Source organism: Triticum dicoccoides, chromosome 2A (assembly GCF_002162155.2).
Source record: "Triticum dicoccoides isolate Atlit2015 ecotype Zavitan chromosome 2A, WEW_v2.0, whole genome shotgun sequence".
In the NCBI taxonomy this organism is placed as follows: domain Eukaryota; kingdom Viridiplantae; phylum Streptophyta; class Magnoliopsida; order Poales; family Poaceae; genus Triticum; species Triticum dicoccoides.
This window is the reverse complement of record NC_041382.1, coordinates 647,505,232-647,521,995: the sequence shown is the minus strand read 5'-3', so window position 1 is coordinate 647,521,995 and position 16,764 is coordinate 647,505,232. Positions and strand designations below refer to the sequence as shown.

The window sequence follows — 16,764 nt, the reverse complement described above, 5'->3', positions numbered from 1 at the left end:
TATAGGTGATATATTCATTGATGCACGAGCCAACGCCTTGATTGTCTCCAGCTCTGAGATGAAGTGTTTCATGAAGCTACACATCGCCAGTGGGCTCTGAAAAACGCCCTCATGAATCGCCTTACGTCGGGCAGTCCAGATTGCCCATAAAGTAACCACCGCCTCCACGAATTGTGCATACGATAACGATTCTTGGACATGAAATAACCAGTGTGTTTAGCACTCGGTTCTCTCACTTCGGCCATCACTTACACGATTTCTTCATCCGCTAGTGCCATACACATTGTGCCATGGAGCATAGTTTCCAGGAGTCGTTATTACCAAAGAGTTGACAATTGTCCATGGTACTCATATGTCTGTGTTTCTGACATCCTCTGTAGGCAAATATTTCCTAGCTAGTCTCCATAAGAACATTCTAATCTTGGAAGGGATTTTAGTGTTCCATAGTGTAGTCCACCCCTTCTCCTCCATTGAGAAAATTGAGGATGTGGCCCTACCCCCAAGCATATCACCTCTTCTGTTCTTTGTTTCCACTAACAATTTGTAAGTTGATCTGACCAAGAAACTTCCCTTCTTCTCAAACTGCCAGGCCCAAAAATCTGACATAGGACTAGTGCACAATGGTATATTCTTGATAGTTGTAATATCTGTTGGCAAGAAAAATTTCTCAAGAACATCAGTTCGCCACGCACAGATGTCGTGTCAATCGACTTTGACACAAGCATCGGCGGGTTTTGCTCAAGACATGTAATTGACTTCATTCAGCATCCATCAGGATCCAGTTCTTAGTCCAAATCTGTGTTGCATTACCGTCACCTATTTTTCGAATTAGGGAACCGTTGGTTACTGAGTGCACCCAGTGGGAGATGTTAGCACGGGATATATTCAACCGGTTTGGATGGCGGTCGCATAATAGGATAGGCGTCTAGTGTTCTAATCCTATCATCCTGCCGGTTGTGGCTTTGAGCTCTTTGCCGGTTGTGGCTTCGAGCTCTTTTTTATGTTTTCGCTCCTCTTGCGTGCTGTAATGGAGCTAAGGTCTTGTTATTTTTTCGAACCTTTTTATTAATAATATGGCCGCATGCATCATTCCGATGCAGAGGCTAGAGGCGAGCCTCCTTTTCCAAAAAAAAATCCTATTTTTCGAATCAGACATTGAGTTAACACGTCTCTCTTCAACCAATGACCGCCACACCTGAGATGGGTGCAATCCCAAAGTAGCATCCAGAATACTCCCATCAAGAAAATAAAATTGCTTTAAGTAGCCTGGCACAAAAAAAGCCAAGCATAGTCAAGAACTGCCAAGCTTGTCGTGCCAATAGTGCAAGATGGAAGAGTTCAAGATCTCTAAAACTCAGGCCTCCGCATTTCTTTGGTTGGGTCATAGCTTTCCATGAGACCCGATGGGACTTGCTCTGCCCATCTTTGCTGCCCTAAAAGAATTGCTGAATAAGCTTGTTTAAGTGTTCGCATAGCCCCCTTGGGAGCTTAAAATATGACAAACAAGGACTGTGTGTACCTACTTTATAAGATCTCATTTCCTGCAGCAGAGATTGCTTTCTCAATCCATCCCTTCACCTTGTTCCGGAGCCTATCTTTTAGATATTTGAAAGCCCTTGTTTTACTAACCCCAATATTAGACCGCGTGCCCAAATACTTTTCATTGAGTGTCTCAGTTTGCACATTGAGTATGCCCTTAAACTCTTGCCTGGTGATCTTTGGACATCCCTTACTGAAGAACACCGAGGACTTGTTATTGATCATAAGAATTCAGTAAGTTTGACACATCTATCGTTCCCAAACCGGTAGCCTTAAAAACCAGCAGACTATCATCATCAAATAAGAGGTGAGGTGGTTAATTGGAGGCGCCGAAGGGGCCACCTGAATTCCACCAATCTGTGATGATTAATCTCTAGATTTGAGGAGGCCTGAAAGGTCCTCCGTTGCTTACAAGAAAAGCTAGGGTGATATACTAGCTCCCTCTTCCTACACAGGGCCGGCCCTGGGGTATGGGCAAAGGGGCGACGGCCCAGGGCCCAGGCCAGAGGGGGGCCCATGATGTAGTACACATATAGTATAGCCCAGAAAAAATAGACAAGGGAAAAATTATGAGAGGAAGAAAACAAGATGGGCTCGGCCCATCGGATCGCCTGGTAATGCGTAGCGAAGCATCGTGCACGCAAGTCACAGCTGCTCGATGCACACGTACGTGTGAAACAAATCAATGGGAATGTCTGGCTTTTCCTTTCTTTTCAAAAATAAAAAAATCTGACTTTTCCCATTCGTCGGTCGCTCGTCGGTTCTTCTTCGTCGTCTCATCAGCCCGTCGCTCTGTCGTTCCTCGCTCGGTGCCTCAGTCGCTCGTTGCCGCCGCGGCACGCAGCAATCCGACAACTCGGCCTTCCAGCAATACGGCGATACATATGTATGCGAACGCAGGTCCGTAGCCAATATCCATGTTCGGATGTTCCTGATCCATTCGTCCATCCCCAATTTCAGTAGTTTCTTTAGTAGGTATATTAAACTATTCATCAATGATTCATCCCATGAAGTATCTAATTTTTGATGTATAATTTTCTAATTCAATCTTTCATAGTATGTATTCAATCATCCTAATTTTTTGTCATTCTGTGGACATGTCTAGGGTTCTAATCATCCGATCTATAAATTTCTAATCCGTTGTCTACTCTTTGCTTCGTAATATTAGGACATTAGCATGCCATGTTGCCTAAGAAGCATTTGTCGGGTGCTGAAAAAAGAAAAAGAAAGAAAGAAATACATCTGAAAATTCAACCACTGAAGGGTTCTTTGACAAAGTATTTTACATCTTCAAGTATTGTTGATGTCAGTGAAGAACATAGGCAAGGAACTAATCCCGAGCATGAAAATTCAGATGTTAAGGTCAATGAAGATTGTGAAAGTATACAGAGGAGCAAATAAATTTGTTTCCTATTTGAGGTAATCATGTCATGTTTTTTTTTTTGCATTGTCCAACAACTATTGTACTTAAATTTCAAACTAAAGATGTTTGGTTGAAAGTTAATTTTAGTATTATGCAAATAAAGTTATATATATGTATCATGCAAGCATATACATATATATATGGTCTTAGGATTTAGAGGGCCCATGTCGTCGAGTTCGCCTAGGGCCTCCCAAAACGCAGGGCCGGCCCTGTTCCTACAGGAAGCAGGGCACGCTGCCCGTCCCCTGCAAGCCCATCCACCCCCTCGGCACCCAAAGCCCAAGAACTAACCATCTTGCCTATTGACTGAACATCCAAACTGAACACCCAGCAGTGCGTGAACCATCTCACTTCCCGATACTTATATCTTGCATAATCATACAAGAACTACTACCACCGTCTCAAAATAGTAAACATTTTTGTAGGCTACTATAGCAGTACTTCAAATTGGATGAACTACGACAAATCAATAAAATTGGACGATCTAAAGCAAAAGCATGGTATATACTGGTACTACTAGCTGCTGATAAATTTCCTTTTTCGTCCAGCAAAACAAAGGCATACTGATACAGTAGTACAGCAAAACAAAGGCATGGTATAGTACTAGCACAGTAGTAATCGATAATACAGTGTCATCTTCAAGTATCAGGAGCACAGCCGACACTCCAAACCTCGGAAATTCGGCACTCACGCTGGCAGTAGTATGTTCAAGAGCATTTTGGCTACAGTCTGGACATCCAAACTGAACAGCAATTCCAAAGCAGGGCAAACCTCCACTCAACACAAGAATTGCAGAGTCGTGCGAGCCAAAATAGAAAATTTATGGGCCGTTGGCTTACAACACAGCATGGTTTGGCCAATGAGCTTGTACAGCATGCCGTCACTCTGCTGCCAATTTTGTAGGCGTGAGCGTTTAGAAATAGTAGATCATGGTCTTAGCTCGTCTCCAAAAAGAACTTGGCTCTCAAGAGTGAAGATTCTTCAACGCAGTCTAAGATTGCTGAAGGAAGCAGTGAGATCTTCGGCGATCCCTTTATCCTTTCGGCGATGCGGATCAGAACCGGAAGCGACACCGCCTTGTTGACGACTCCCAGCATCAGATGGACCACATTTCAAAGAAGGCTGTCGTTGACGTTTCCGCCCCTTTCGAGTTCGAGATGGTGCCTGAGCCTCAATGGACACCAGAATTATGAGTTACACAAGGCAACAGCTTCAAAGTCCATAATTATTTCATGAACTTCGTTGATAGGACTTTGTCACAGCGATAAGTAAACTAGCATGTGATCCATAACAAATGTTGCACGCAATACATTGAGTTACTTCTACCAAGTTATTGACTGTACCGATAGTAGCACAGTTACATAGTTGGTCTAATAATTAAGGCATTTAATCACAGCTTGTGTTCTCTTGTTGCTGCATTTTCAAGTTTGAGCAATATGAAGATGGATTCCTAACTAGTGAAATACTACCTCTGTAAACAAATGTAATACGTTTTAAGTCATTAAAATTTGTTTACAGAGGGAGTAGCTTAGTTCTGAAAAATTGACCTAGTATATGATTCCATAGCACTAAAATAGATAATCCCATACCCATACCTAAAAAAATAGGGCCATTAGCACAAGATAAGTCTACAACAAGTTCCAGGTAATCTATTTAGCAACACATGTTTCTGTTTAAAACAAATAAATACTAGCACATTCATGAATGCTTCACTTGGCAAATTGAACATGAGAAATGATGAAAACTAATTCTAGATAACTCATAGGTAGTAGAGGAAAGGGACCAGCGAGTCAATACCCGAACAGTGTTATCTATAACTTGTAAAGGTGTAACACTTTTGTCTTTAACTGAACTGAGCTCACTCTCATGCTTAGCAATCACACGAGAAATAGCCCCATCACTTTTTGCATTGAAGAAACACTGCCGTTCCTTGGCATTGCGCACTAGATCTGCCCAGATAGAACCACTCCTGGATAGGGTTGCAGCATTTCCCAAAATCCAAAGGCAATGTCTGTATTCAAAGTGGAATAAGTAACGCACTGAGAAGATAGACAAAACCGATCACAAAAGGAACGTGACATCGCAACATAAGATACCTTGCTCTTGTCAAAGCTACGTTTGTACGTTGTCGGTCTGAAACAAACCCTACCACCCCATCAGAGTTGGACCTGACAGTTGATAAAATGATTATGTCTTCCTCGCCACCTTGGAAGCCATCAACAGAACTAATTTTTACTGACAAGGGGCCAAACTTCATTTTCCTCAGTTTTTCTTGAATTGCTAGAACTTGAGCAGAGTATGGGCATATGACACCAACTGTGACCTTCTTCATAGTCTTAGAACAAGCTGCACGGTGAAATATGTATAGTAAGCATGTGCCCTGATATCCATGCTATAAAGAACAAAGCAAAAGGAAATCACCCTGACTATATGTTGTTTCAACACTCTATTGGGCGTCACACTATCATTATTTATGTTTCCAATTTTTCTGGAATGAACAAAAGGACATGCTTTGAAGGGGAGCCTTGGCGCAGTGGTAAAGCTGCTGCCTTGTGACCATGAGGTCATGGGTTCAAGTCCTGGAAACAGCCTCTTACAGAAATGTAGGGAAAGGCTGCGTACTATAGACCCAAAGTGGTCGGACCCTTCCCTGGACCCTGCGCAAGCGGGAGCTACATGCACCAGGTTGCCCTTTTTTTTTTTGAACAAAAGGACATGCTTTAAAGTTCCAGAAACAGAAACATTGTTACTGGTGTGTGCTAAACTATATATGCAACCTTCCTAAATAGAACATAACAACCTAATATCATACCATGAAACTAATTGGACTTGTTAATTAAAAATCTATGTTTAATGATCATATTTCCATAATAAACATGCTCAATCATCAATTTAAGTCCAGCTGAAAACTACAAATAAATGGTTCAGAAATAAATCCAATACTCTTGTAACAACGTAAGGTAGAAAAAATAGATAAATTTCACACGTAATAAAACAGCATGATGACAGAACACATGCCTCTTCGGAGATTTTGCAAGATTTCCTGGATAATGGTAACTTCAACCACGTTCTTCCTGCTATGATCAAGTTCATCGACATCCTCCCAACTATCTTCAATATTGAAGAAAGAGTAAGTACCAAACATAGAACCTGGAAGATACTTCTTTTGGTGTTCTTTTTGCATGACACTAGGAGCATCCAAGAGTTGCCCGCCATAGAAGCTGCTGTTTGGAAAAATGCTAATGGATGGATGCATTCTGTATTGCATGTTAAGCAGATACTTTTCATGCCCCAGTGAACTCAACCTCGCAAAGAGACTTCTCCCAAATAATGCATCCTTGCAAACCTACAGGGATCACAACTTGAGATGACATGACACAAAATTAACAAAACAAATGAGGAATCTTATGCTTGACAGATTAGTAGACACGAGACAAGAATATAAGATCAAGAACTAACCTTACTAACAACTGTTGCTGGTAGTTGACACTCATCACCAATGAGGATAGCATGCTTCAATGCAGGCAAACGCAAAGGGATCAATGTTTCACATTCTTTCAACTGAGCAGCCTCATCGACAACAAGCAACTCTAGTTTTTTATTGCTTGTTACTTTGGAAGAGCTAGAAACAGTGCAGAAAATTATGCTGGCACTTTCCATACAGAATTCTCGGATGGTGCGTTTGGAGGATGTTATAGGAAGTTTCAAGCAACTTAATAGCATCTTTAGCAGCTCAAGGCATTTAATTCTGGTTTTGCCGATGGTTATCACTGTCTTGGGAAGAAAGCCCATGCTGGATTTCCTTGGAACATCTTTATACAAGAAAACTTCCTTTATCTCAATCCCGGTAGTTTTCCTCTGGAGTGTATTGAAATCTTCAAGCAGTTCGAGAAGTGAAATGATGTTATTGTAATTCACCTCCAAAATACAAGATTTTGGGACATGGAATAGTAGCTGTTTGAAACATCTTCGTAGCTCAGGATAAATAACATCAAGTTTTTTCCTGGTGTAATGCAAAAAGGAAGGTTTATTCTCCTCCTTTTGTTCTTCAGAATATCGAAGGTACTGGGAGTAACCATTCTCAAGAAAATCGTACATGGAAGACAGACAATGTCTCCATCCAGTCAATGGTGCAAAGCAAACAAGAAGCTTCCTTACACGATCATGTAAGTAAATCTCTTTCAGATCATCTTCAACACACATGCGATGTTTATTGCCAAACAACAGAACATCTCCTAAGCAACTTGTATCCAGAGGGTTCTCTTTGCTCAACCTTAAGAAACATGAAGCAACTTGTTTAACAGCAAGGTTTGTCGGTGCACATGTAAGTGTACCATGTTTCTGTTTCCTCATTAACCACAAGAGTACAGTGATTGTTTTAGTCTTTCCTGTGCCAGGAGGTCCCCAGATAAGGCTTACACTGCTGCTGCTGTTGGAGAGCATTGCTGAAATGCAGTTCAGGATGGCATCATTTTGTGAGTTGTTAAGATTCATTGTAGACAATTCACTCCATATTTCCATGCTGTCGACTGAAGCAACACCCTTTGTATTTTTTGGGAGAATATTTGCAACCTGCAAACACCAGAAAAGAGCTAAGCAAATTAATGTTTCTTTAGAGCTGCCCAAAAGCCTCTAGTGATCTGTTCTCATTATGATGTGAACATAGCTGGAGCATTTCCTATGCGATAAACAGAAATTTTACGTACATGTATATTCTTTAGTAAGGAAATGTGGGCGATGATTTCAAAATTAACTTCTCTCTTTTTCTCTATTTAGCATTTCATGATCTGATCTGAGGAAAAACTCGCATCATTGTCAATGTCATTGAGAGTATAAGAGCATACATACCAGTGGATAGTGTACCATCTCCTGTATGAGGTTTGGGTTTCTCCTGACTGTTGTGTAGTCAAGGCAGCGCCATATGCGGATGTAGGTCACGATATTCAGCAAATGAGCTGCAAAAAGTGGGCTCCTCTTCCCATCTTCACTGACCTCGTCTGCAGCATCAATTTTTCCTGATGCTGTTACTGCATAGCTGGCTGGAGGTGAATCGTCATCTTCATCCGCTCCATCAGTAATGAAGGCAATACAGTACGGCCTCCCATTGCAAGTAATATCAGATGTGTTTTCTGGCTTCACATCAGACAGGATAATGATATCACCAACACTTCGGCCATTGCTTTCAGGTTTGTTGCAAGACTTTGTATTCTGAGAATCCTCAAAAGCAATGTTATAAACTGCACTATATTTTGTTTGCTCGATCCATGCTACTTTGACAAAAGACTCGGTGGAGATGGCTTCCAAGCTGGACGACATGTCAGCTCGCAACTCCTCCAACAGTGGAGATGTGTAGGATCCTAAGTAGCTCTTGATATCATTGAATATGGACGGTATCATTTTCAGCTGCAATTTGAAGCCTCATAGTTAGAACTTGATGACAGAAATTCACGGATATAAAAAAACACCAATTAATGCGAAACTGCTGGTATCGAGAATAAAGAAAAAAAAAAGACAAGCAGTCAGTTATGGACATTGCATTGCACTTGCACCCATTTGTACAGTAATGATTGTCTTTTTTTGGTCCATGGTGCTAGTGATGGATTGGAATATGAAATTTGGCATGTTTGTGTTACTTCATATTTAATGCATCCATGATTTCTTCTAAATGTAATGTAACACTATTTAATAATGCTCAAATCCTCTTCAGGCAGAGTATATAAATAGTTAAAGACCCAAAATTGGTCAGAAGGTTCTCAAACTTCTTCTATATTTCGCACTTGGCATCAAACCCATTGGGGCCTGTTTGGATTGAGGGTATTTATTGATAAAGTTTAGATATTTAGTCCAAATTTGACTTAAATCACAAAACTTTACCGAGAAATACCATGTTCCGGCCAGCCCTTGAAACATCTCCAAGGTCAGAGCAGCTTAAATTAACTTATCTGGAGGACTATCATCAGAGTAGCCAAAGGGAAAACCACAACACCTCGTACTAGATCGAACCAAAGCCTACGGGAGTAGGTAGATTGAACTAAACCCTACGGGAGTACGGCGCAACCAACACGCGAAGAACAGCCCAAGAAAACCAACGGAGCAGCAGTACAACCCACCTTGTCCTTGAAGAGACCCTCGTCCATGACGTCCTCGAGGCGCCAAGACAGCACCATGTCGACGAGGTGCGGCCACTCCTGGTCGGCGTACCTCCTGGGCCACCATTCGTCGCCGGCTTCCCTCCTCGGCCGACGACCGCGGGCGCCCTTCTTCTTCCTGGTCATTCCGCCAGTGCGCCGCGGCCTCGGGAGTTGGGATCGACCTTGCTTGTCCCGGGCGGCGGCGGCGGCGGAGTGGCGAGGCTGGCGGTAGCCTTTGTAGCGAGACGGAAGAGGAAGGCCCGGGAAAGCCGGGAAGGAGAGAGGGAGGGGGGTATGTGAAGGAAAACGGAAAAGTGAGGGGAAAGTGAAAATCAAAAATGTAATTGTAGCCCTTCCCTTCCTTGGGAAGCCTCGCTGCTGTACTTGGCCGGTGGCCCATACTCGCGAGTCACGGGTGGCCACCGGCGATGAGCATGTCCATCCACGACTTTGGTCGCCGATTGCGCTCAGTTTTTTCAGGAAAGCATCTTGGTAATTTTATCAACTTCTATATCTCTTTTTGCGAATTTTATTACTACTTCATGTCATCCACTTTAATTTTGTGAATTTCAAAGTTCTCATCTCCCAATAAACCTCTACACAGTTCCTTGGTGTAGATGATTTCATTTTAATCAGAGCATTATCCATGTTAGCCTCATGATGATATTTTCCCCAAGCAGGGGAATTAATTGAAAGGAGATATGGCAAAGCAGAGGACAAAATCATACTGTCGTCATCATCATTTTTGTGTCCGTTCGTATTTTTGAGAAACAAACTAGACACATATTCATTCATGTCCTTTCTAGATTGCGCATAACCCGTCTAGTATGACGACGTTTTCTATAAGATAATTCATTCAATCCAACACTCGAATGTGTAGTAGAATGAAGATAACAAGAAAATGAAGGAGACTTGCTGGATTCTGACCAGCCAGCAGCCCCCTCACAGGAGCCGTCATCGGAATCCTCTCCGGCTAGCACCCAAAAGCGGTTGCTAGCCGGATTGGATCCTAATTTGTGCCCTGAGCGAGGCGTGCCGAGTGGTGTTTTGCTGTGCAGGAATCTCCAAGTACGCCTCATCCATGGCCCAAAGCAAGACCTCGAGCAGATGCCTTGCCTTGCCTCCCTAGAACAGATGAGCCTCTTCCTCCTCGTTCACCTCCTCAACCACAGCCATCGCCTCCTAGTTCAGATCGCTTTTGGTCTTCCACCACAAGCAGATCTCATGGAGTCGCGCCAGCTTCCATGCATCGCCGCCCGCGAGCATCACTATCTTCTCTTCCCCCGTCGCCATTGTCGTCGGCCGAGTCACTCGAAGTGGGGAAAAGTGGATCTAGTAGAGAGTGTAGGTGGGACTCACTGGCTGTGAATGCGAGGGGGCGCACACCTTGCAGTCGGTGAGGAGTTGATGCGTCTTCAAATCCCCACTCATCATCATGCCCGAGGATCAAGGTGAGCACCGCGCCACTTCTGATCGCGTCATCGAGCCGCGCCAGGTGGGCATGGGAAATGCACCGTGTCACATGGTACAAAAACCTCCCTATGTGACAGGCACGCATATTTATTATGTGACCCAGCTCATGAGAATGGCCCCCACCGGTAGACCAGTAGGCTCGCCGGTCGGAGGTCGGGGATGTACCATTTCGTCCCACCGCGAGTCTTGCTGCCTGCCCTGGCCAAGATGAACAAGCACACACGTTGACACCTGTAATGGTGTTGGAAACCGCCAGTACCCTCAGTAGGGCGGAAAACATGGTCGGAAGTACCTAACCAGGTTCGGGCCCACATGATGAGGTAATACCCTACGTCCATCTTTGTGTTTTGTATTGATGGGGTGGGGGGCACCTCATACGAGGGGGTTACAAGATGATGTGATTGTGACCACTGAGAATATGGATCAATGAGTAGATGCGGATGGCTACCCTAGCCTCGACTTATATAGGGGACGAGGGCTAGGGTTTACACGGTGTCTAATCGGCCTCCCGCCGAGGATTGCTTGCCTTGTACTCCAAGATGGCTTCCTTGCCCTGCATTGGACCCTAGTGTACGTACCGTTAATATGCACACAGTTAGCATTGTACAAGGAACACGGTTCAACTTACATATATCGGCCTACACCCTGACAACAGCCAGGTATATGCACTCAACCCCTTAAGTCTCTCCTTATCTAAAAAATCATGGTGTTCCTGTTTCGCTCTCCTTCGTCCGCCCTCCCGTTCCGCATTCCTTCACTGGCCCATGTCGTTTGACTCCCCAAAAATCACAGACAAAGAAAAGCGACATACATTGACCCCACAGTTATCGAGACACAATTCCCCTTGATTTGACCCCACCTCGCCTCCTCCCAACCCTCAACTCCCTCTTCCCAATCTGGTGCTGCCGTCTCGCGACTCTACTTGCCGGTGTTGTGGAGCATCCACAAGCGATGGGTTTGCGATGGTGAGTACCATCACTGCATCTTTTGCTCGTCATTGCCATAGCTACAACTCTGAGCCCATGCATTGCACGACACGCTACGATCTGGCAACTAGTGGGCAAACGTGCAGGGGCAAGGTCCTCATCGCTTGGCCCAACACACCCTTCCTCGTGTCCTCCCGTGGTTACTATGCCAACGCACGTATTAGCAGCGTCTCGTGCTTTGCCAATAGCGTCGGGTAGACGAACGTGCAGCTCGACACGGACTGTGATGTCGCATACCACCATCACCACGGTCGCCGCTACCTCTGATTGCATCGTCCTCCCTCTACAGCCAACAGGTTCCTCCTTTCTTGCGTGTGTCCACGCTTCGTTAGACAGAGCTCACTCCAACCACCTAGAGCACATCATGTTCGATTTCTCGTCATCCCTTGCTTCTCCAATCACACCCGCAACTGCAGACATGATTCATACATGCGCGTTGGTTTCGTAGACTTGGTAATCGAACTAGCTTTTTTCTATTCCTCGCGACTTCAATTTATATGTGTGTTTTGAAACTAATGATGCTTCAAGTGTGTTTCTGCTGCAGTTTGAACAAAGGCATGGCGGTATTGCTATTTTATAGTAAGCATTCATCTTTCTTTTCTTCTTAGTTGGGAAAGGATTTCGTTGTTAGAATGCAAGTGAGATGGCATCTAAGGTTGTACACGTTGAATGAGGTGTTACGACCTGTTGAGTCGTGGTATGCGTTGGAGGTTGAAGAACCCGATGAATTTAAGACAAACTTATCTGAAGTGCATAACAAGCGACTACAAGTGGACAAGCTGATGATTCAACTCAAGAACTTGAGGTTGGCTTTGGGAGAAGGAATGGCTACACATTTACTATCTAGCTGCTTTTGACATGGATGGATGACATCGGTCCCGACATTGAGATATGTATTTTCTTCTAAAGATGAAGGCATGTTTATACTATCAATAGGAACCATTGTTGTATGATCGTATGAAAGGAGTTTGACTTGGTTGCAGTAGAAGATGATGTCATCATGGAATTGAATACACTTCATATGATGTCTATGAGAGAAAATACGCGTGTGATTAACAAGTTTTACCCACACTGGCCGAAAAAAGTTGCAAACTTGCAATGAGTGGTGGTGCAAAGCGACAACGGAGGTCTAGGGCGAGGGTGAGGTGGCCTAAGCAGCCAACCGGCCAAGGTTGTGGCGAGCTAGCAAAACCACGACTATAGGGCCTATACTAAAGCGTCCAAGCAACGGATCTGAACTAACCGAGCATGGCCTAGAGTTAATTTTATTTTTTTGAATTTCGCCTAGAGCTAATGACTTGTCTTCACTGACATGACAACGGTCCTGTTTGGATACTCTAACACAGTTAGAGTTAGAGTTATTTTTTAACCCACTCTAATCCAAATAAGCACCTCTCCACTGGAATAGTTGGGTTAGATGAAACTAACCTACTCTAACCCTCCCTGTTTGGATACTTTTGGGTTATTTGAGCCTCCAACTAACCCAAACTAGCTCTAACTCCATGATCCAAACAGGGCCAACGTTTTAATAATGTATCCCATTGCAACGTACGGGTAATTACCTAGCTGGTACATATTCGTCAAGTGAGCCGGAGAAAAAGGTTGCCGTCCATACACAATCGATTCACCACTACGCCGAGGCACGCCCAAAGGACCAAAACAGAACAAATCGCCACCGCTCCACGCCTCCACCGGTGGTGCATTCGCTAAGCTAGGCGCAGGGAACCTAGCGCGCCACAGATACGGTCTGCTTCACACCCCACCAACTGCGTGTCAAAAGTTGAAGTTGCTCCACCGCGTTCAGGCCCGATCAGGCGAGCGCCGTGAGAAATGGCCGGAGAGGCGCCCGCGCCACCATCGTCCCAGTCGAAGAAGCACCGACGCTCGACGGCATCCTGGACCAGCTCGCCCCAGATGGAGCCGCTGCCGCTCAGCGTCGTCGCGTTGCCCAGGATCCAGAGGCCATGCTTGCAACCAGAAGTAAGCAAACCGAGAGATATCAGGTCGTTTTCCAAGTTCAGGTAGCTGTACATTTCATCCAGGTCTCGGCGTGCCTTGCCCTCGTCAGGGCGACGTTGGCGCGTCGCCGGTTGGAGAGGAAGCCGATGGAGCCCGTGGCGTTGGACCTGACGGTGGAGAGGATGATGATGTCCTCCTCGCTGCCTTGGAACCCATCCACGGAGTTGACGCGAAGAATCAGGGGGCGCATCGCCCTCACGTCCCCTATCCTCCCCTGAATCGCCTCCACCTGCGCGGCGTACGGGCATATGACGCCCACGCTGACCACCTGCCCCGCACTGGCACAAGCTGCACGGTAAACCACACGGCATGAGCTGGGAGCATGCAAATGTTCAGAGAAAAACTCAGTGGCAGGCCATGCGGGCGCACCTTGCTTGAGACTGCGCAGTATCTTCAGGATGGCGGCCACCTCGGCCATGTTCCTCTTGCTTCGGCCGCGATCTTCCCTGCCGTCGACGTTGATGAACGAGTATGGCCCGAACATCGCGCCTGGGAGGTAGCTACGCTCGTGCGTCGTCTGCGTCACGTTGGGGCCGTCCAAGATCTGCCTGTCGTAGAAACTGATGTTCGGGAAGACGCTGATGGAAGGGTGCATCCTGTACTGCATGTTCAGGAGGTGCTTCCTGTGCCCGAGTAAACCTAGTCTTTCAAATAGGCTTCTACCCAGCAACGCACTATCTGAAACCTGCAACAAGTAATAATGCTCAAGTTTGTGGATAAACATAACAAGAGCTGCATTTCAATTTGAACGGAGAACTGAACTGATACAGACCTTGCTTTTCACGGTTGCCGGCAACTGGCACTCGTCGCCGATAAGAACTGCGTGCTTCAGCCCGGAGACTTGCAAGGGGATGAGGGATTCGCATTCCTTCAGCTGCGCAGCCTCGTCGATCAGCAGCAAGTCCATCTTCTGCTCGTTCAGCTTCGCCGAGCCAGACACGGTGCAGAAAACAAGGGAGGCGCTTCGAAGGCAGAACTTCTTGATCGCGGGGCCATGGCGCGTGCGAGGAAGCTTCAGGTCTCGCGCCAGAGCTCTCGTGACGCCCAGGATCGCCGCCATGCTCCGCCTCAGGGCGCGAGCTGTCTCTGAACCATGGCGTTGCTCTCCCGTCGCCGTACGCATGAACGCGTCCCTCACGACTTCGTTCCCGGCGTTCTTCCCGCCGAGTAGTTTGCCCAAGTCGCCGAGCATCTTGGTCAGCGAAGCGATGTTCTCGCAGTTCTTCCCCAGGACGATGTCTCTAGGGACGTGCGACATGATTGTTCTGAAGCACGCGCTGAGCTTCTGGGAGATCTCGTGGAACCTTGACCTGACGAAGGACGACTCGGGTAAATTTGTGCTAGTATTCTTCTCGCGTGCTAACTGATACTGGTGTTTCAGGGTTATCGGATCTGTCAGAAAGACTTCCAGTGACAGGAGACCCGGCTTCCAGCCCGTCGCCGGCGAGAAGCACTTGCTTAGCCGCTTGACGCGAGTGTCCAGGAAGATCTCGTTGAGGTCGTTGTCGATGGCCATGCGCTTCCTGTTGCCGAACAGCAGCAGATCGCCGTGGCACCCACCGGCGCCGGCATTCGGGTGCTGCTTCCTCAGCGCCAGGAGGCGGGACGCGACCTGGCAGATGGCTGTGTTGGTCGGCGCGCACGTCAGGACCCGGAATTTGCTCTGGCTTTTCGTCGTCATCGACATCGTCATCACCGCCAGCAAGAGCACGCTGATGGTCTTTGTTTTGCCCGTGCCGGGCGGACCCCAGATGAGGCTGAACTTGCTGCTCGCGCCGCCGCACTGCACCGCCGAAATGCAGCTCAGAATGGCGTCGGCTTGCGACTCGTTGAGCTCGAACGGAGATAGCGTGCCGGCCGTCAGTAGAACGCCGGTGCCGCCGGTCAGTGAAGTTCCCTGCATGGTGCATGCCGATCAGAGGATCATTCACATGACATGAGAAAACCATAGAAACCAACTCCCAATTCATGCAACGATCGATGTACACCAAGCTTAATTAATTACGCAGAAGCAGAACTGCTTGCCTGCATGGTGTTATCGCCGGCGATGACCTTGACGAGGTCTGCATTCCTCTCGACGGCTGCTTCGTAGTTGAGGCACCGCCAGATGCGCGCGTAGGGTATGAAGCTGAGCAAGCTGACAACAAACGCGTAGCAGGTTACATCTTCTATTACCTTGGACGCTCTGACCACAAAGCTACACTTGTTGGGGACGTCCTTGACGTGCGCGAGGCAGTAGGGGCTGCCAGGCCGAAGCGGCGTCGCCGCCGAGAGCGCGACGATGTCGCCGATGCATGGGGAACAAGCACCGCGGCGGCCGGAGACGGTGACGCGGTAAAACGGGGTGATCTTCTCGACGCCCTTGGCTCCCTTTGGAACGAGGCTAACCAGCGACCGTATTTGCACGGGGCTGGAGCCATTGGGTTGCGGGTCCAAGGCGGAGCTCATCTCCGCGCGGATCTCCTCCAGCGACGGGGCCCTGAACGAATCCAGGTAGTTCTTCAGGCCGAAGAACCTGTCAGGTATCGTGTTCACCTGTGACAAAGAGATGCACATCACATTCACCGTCGTCAGGTGCTCTGCATGATGGCATGATCCAAGCTGGGAAAATGGTGATCGGGCGTATGCGATCGATCCAATTGCATACCTTGTCTCTGAAGAGGTCCTGGTTGGCGACGTCTTGGAGGGACCAGGAGAAGATGAGGTTGACGAGCTCGTCGTCGTCGTCCTGCCCCTTCCTCCTCTTCCTCGCTCCACCTTTCTTCCCCATCTCGGCAATCGATGTGGCCTTCAGCCCTTCACCGTGATGGGTCACTGCCGCTCCCCGTGCGTGCGTATGTGTAAACCGTACTCTTCACAGTCTATGGACTGGTTCTGGACTACAGTAGTATTGATTGAGCATGCATAGTTTGCTGTGCATGCAACCACCAACCGCGTGCCTCTGCCCAAGATAGCGCGCAGCACGCCTGTGATCTCGTCTCTTGCGGTTTCGAGGACGAAGCGGCTGCGGCTGCTGGGCTTCCGCTCTCGGTTGATGCGACGTGAACATACTACCATTGATCGAATGCGAACGAGAGAGAGCGTACTTCATTCAACACACTTTGGCCATTGATCGGATGTAGTAGGAGTAGTAGCAAAACCGATGCATAGGACGTTTTGCGCACCACTAACTCTACCGGTTAACCACCGTGCA

The 16,764-nt window shown here is 46.9% G+C and overlaps 2 protein-coding genes across 3 annotated transcripts; both read right to left on the bottom strand.

Annotated features, from left to right (window-relative positions):
* Positions 1 to 3,560: 3,560 nt before the first annotated feature.
* LOC119355974 (regulator of nonsense transcripts 1 homolog) lies at positions 3,561 to 9,389 on the bottom strand. 2 transcript variants are annotated; one of them, XM_037622871.1, is made up of 7 exons: positions 9,073 to 9,389; positions 7,811 to 8,365; positions 6,422 to 7,534; positions 5,981 to 6,308; positions 5,059 to 5,308; positions 4,760 to 4,973; positions 3,561 to 4,132 (listed from the first exon to the last, which is right to left on the bottom strand). In XM_037622871.1, exons 1-7 carry the CDS (start codon positions 9,235 to 9,237, stop codon positions 3,944 to 3,946), a joined length of 2,814 nt encoding a protein of 937 aa, XP_037478768.1. In that variant the 5' UTR covers positions 9,238 to 9,389; the 3' UTR covers positions 3,561 to 3,943. The 2 variants fall into 2 exon arrangements, with proteins under 2 accessions (XP_037478768.1, XP_037478769.1); XM_037622872.1 differs by having other exon boundaries at positions 3,561 to 4,126.
* Positions 9,390 to 13,258: 3,869 nt separating this feature from the next.
* LOC119358049 (helicase sen1-like) lies at positions 13,259 to 16,341 on the bottom strand. Its single transcript, XM_037624768.1, has 6 exons — positions 16,219 to 16,341; positions 15,585 to 16,106; positions 14,344 to 15,468; positions 13,941 to 14,256; positions 13,672 to 13,859; positions 13,259 to 13,519 (listed from the first exon to the last, which is right to left on the bottom strand). The coding sequence occupies exons 1-6, from the start codon at positions 16,339 to 16,341 to the stop codon at positions 13,259 to 13,261; spliced, it is 2,535 nt and encodes an 844-aa protein (XP_037480665.1).
* Positions 16,342 to 16,764: the final 423 nt, after the last annotated feature.

Excerpts from the sequence above, each read along its gene's own strand:
- LOC119355974 (XM_037622871.1), bottom strand. The coding sequence starts at position 9,237 with ATGACCAGGAAGAAGAAGGGCGCCCGCGGTCGTCGGCCGAGGAGGGAA. Across the intron at positions 7,535-7,810 it reads AGATGGTACACTATCCACTG|GTTGCAAATATTCTCCCAAA; the intron begins GTATGTATGCTC and ends TGGTGTTTGCAG. Across the intron at positions 4,133-4,759 it reads TTATAGATAACACTGTTCGG|GCTCAGGCACCATCTCGAAC; the intron begins GTATTGACTCGC and ends GTGTCCATTGAG.
- LOC119358049 (XM_037624768.1), bottom strand. The coding sequence starts at position 16,341 with ATGGGGAAGAAAGGTGGAGCGAGGAAGAGGAGGAAGGGGCAGGACGAC. Across the intron at positions 16,107-16,218 it reads AGGACCTCTTCAGAGACAAG|GTGAACACGATACCTGACAG; the intron begins GTATGCAATTGG and ends TCTTTGTCACAG. Across the intron at positions 14,257-14,343 it reads CGGCAACCGTGAAAAGCAAG|GTTTCAGATAGTGCGTTGCT; the intron begins GTCTGTATCAGT and ends TACTTGTTGCAG.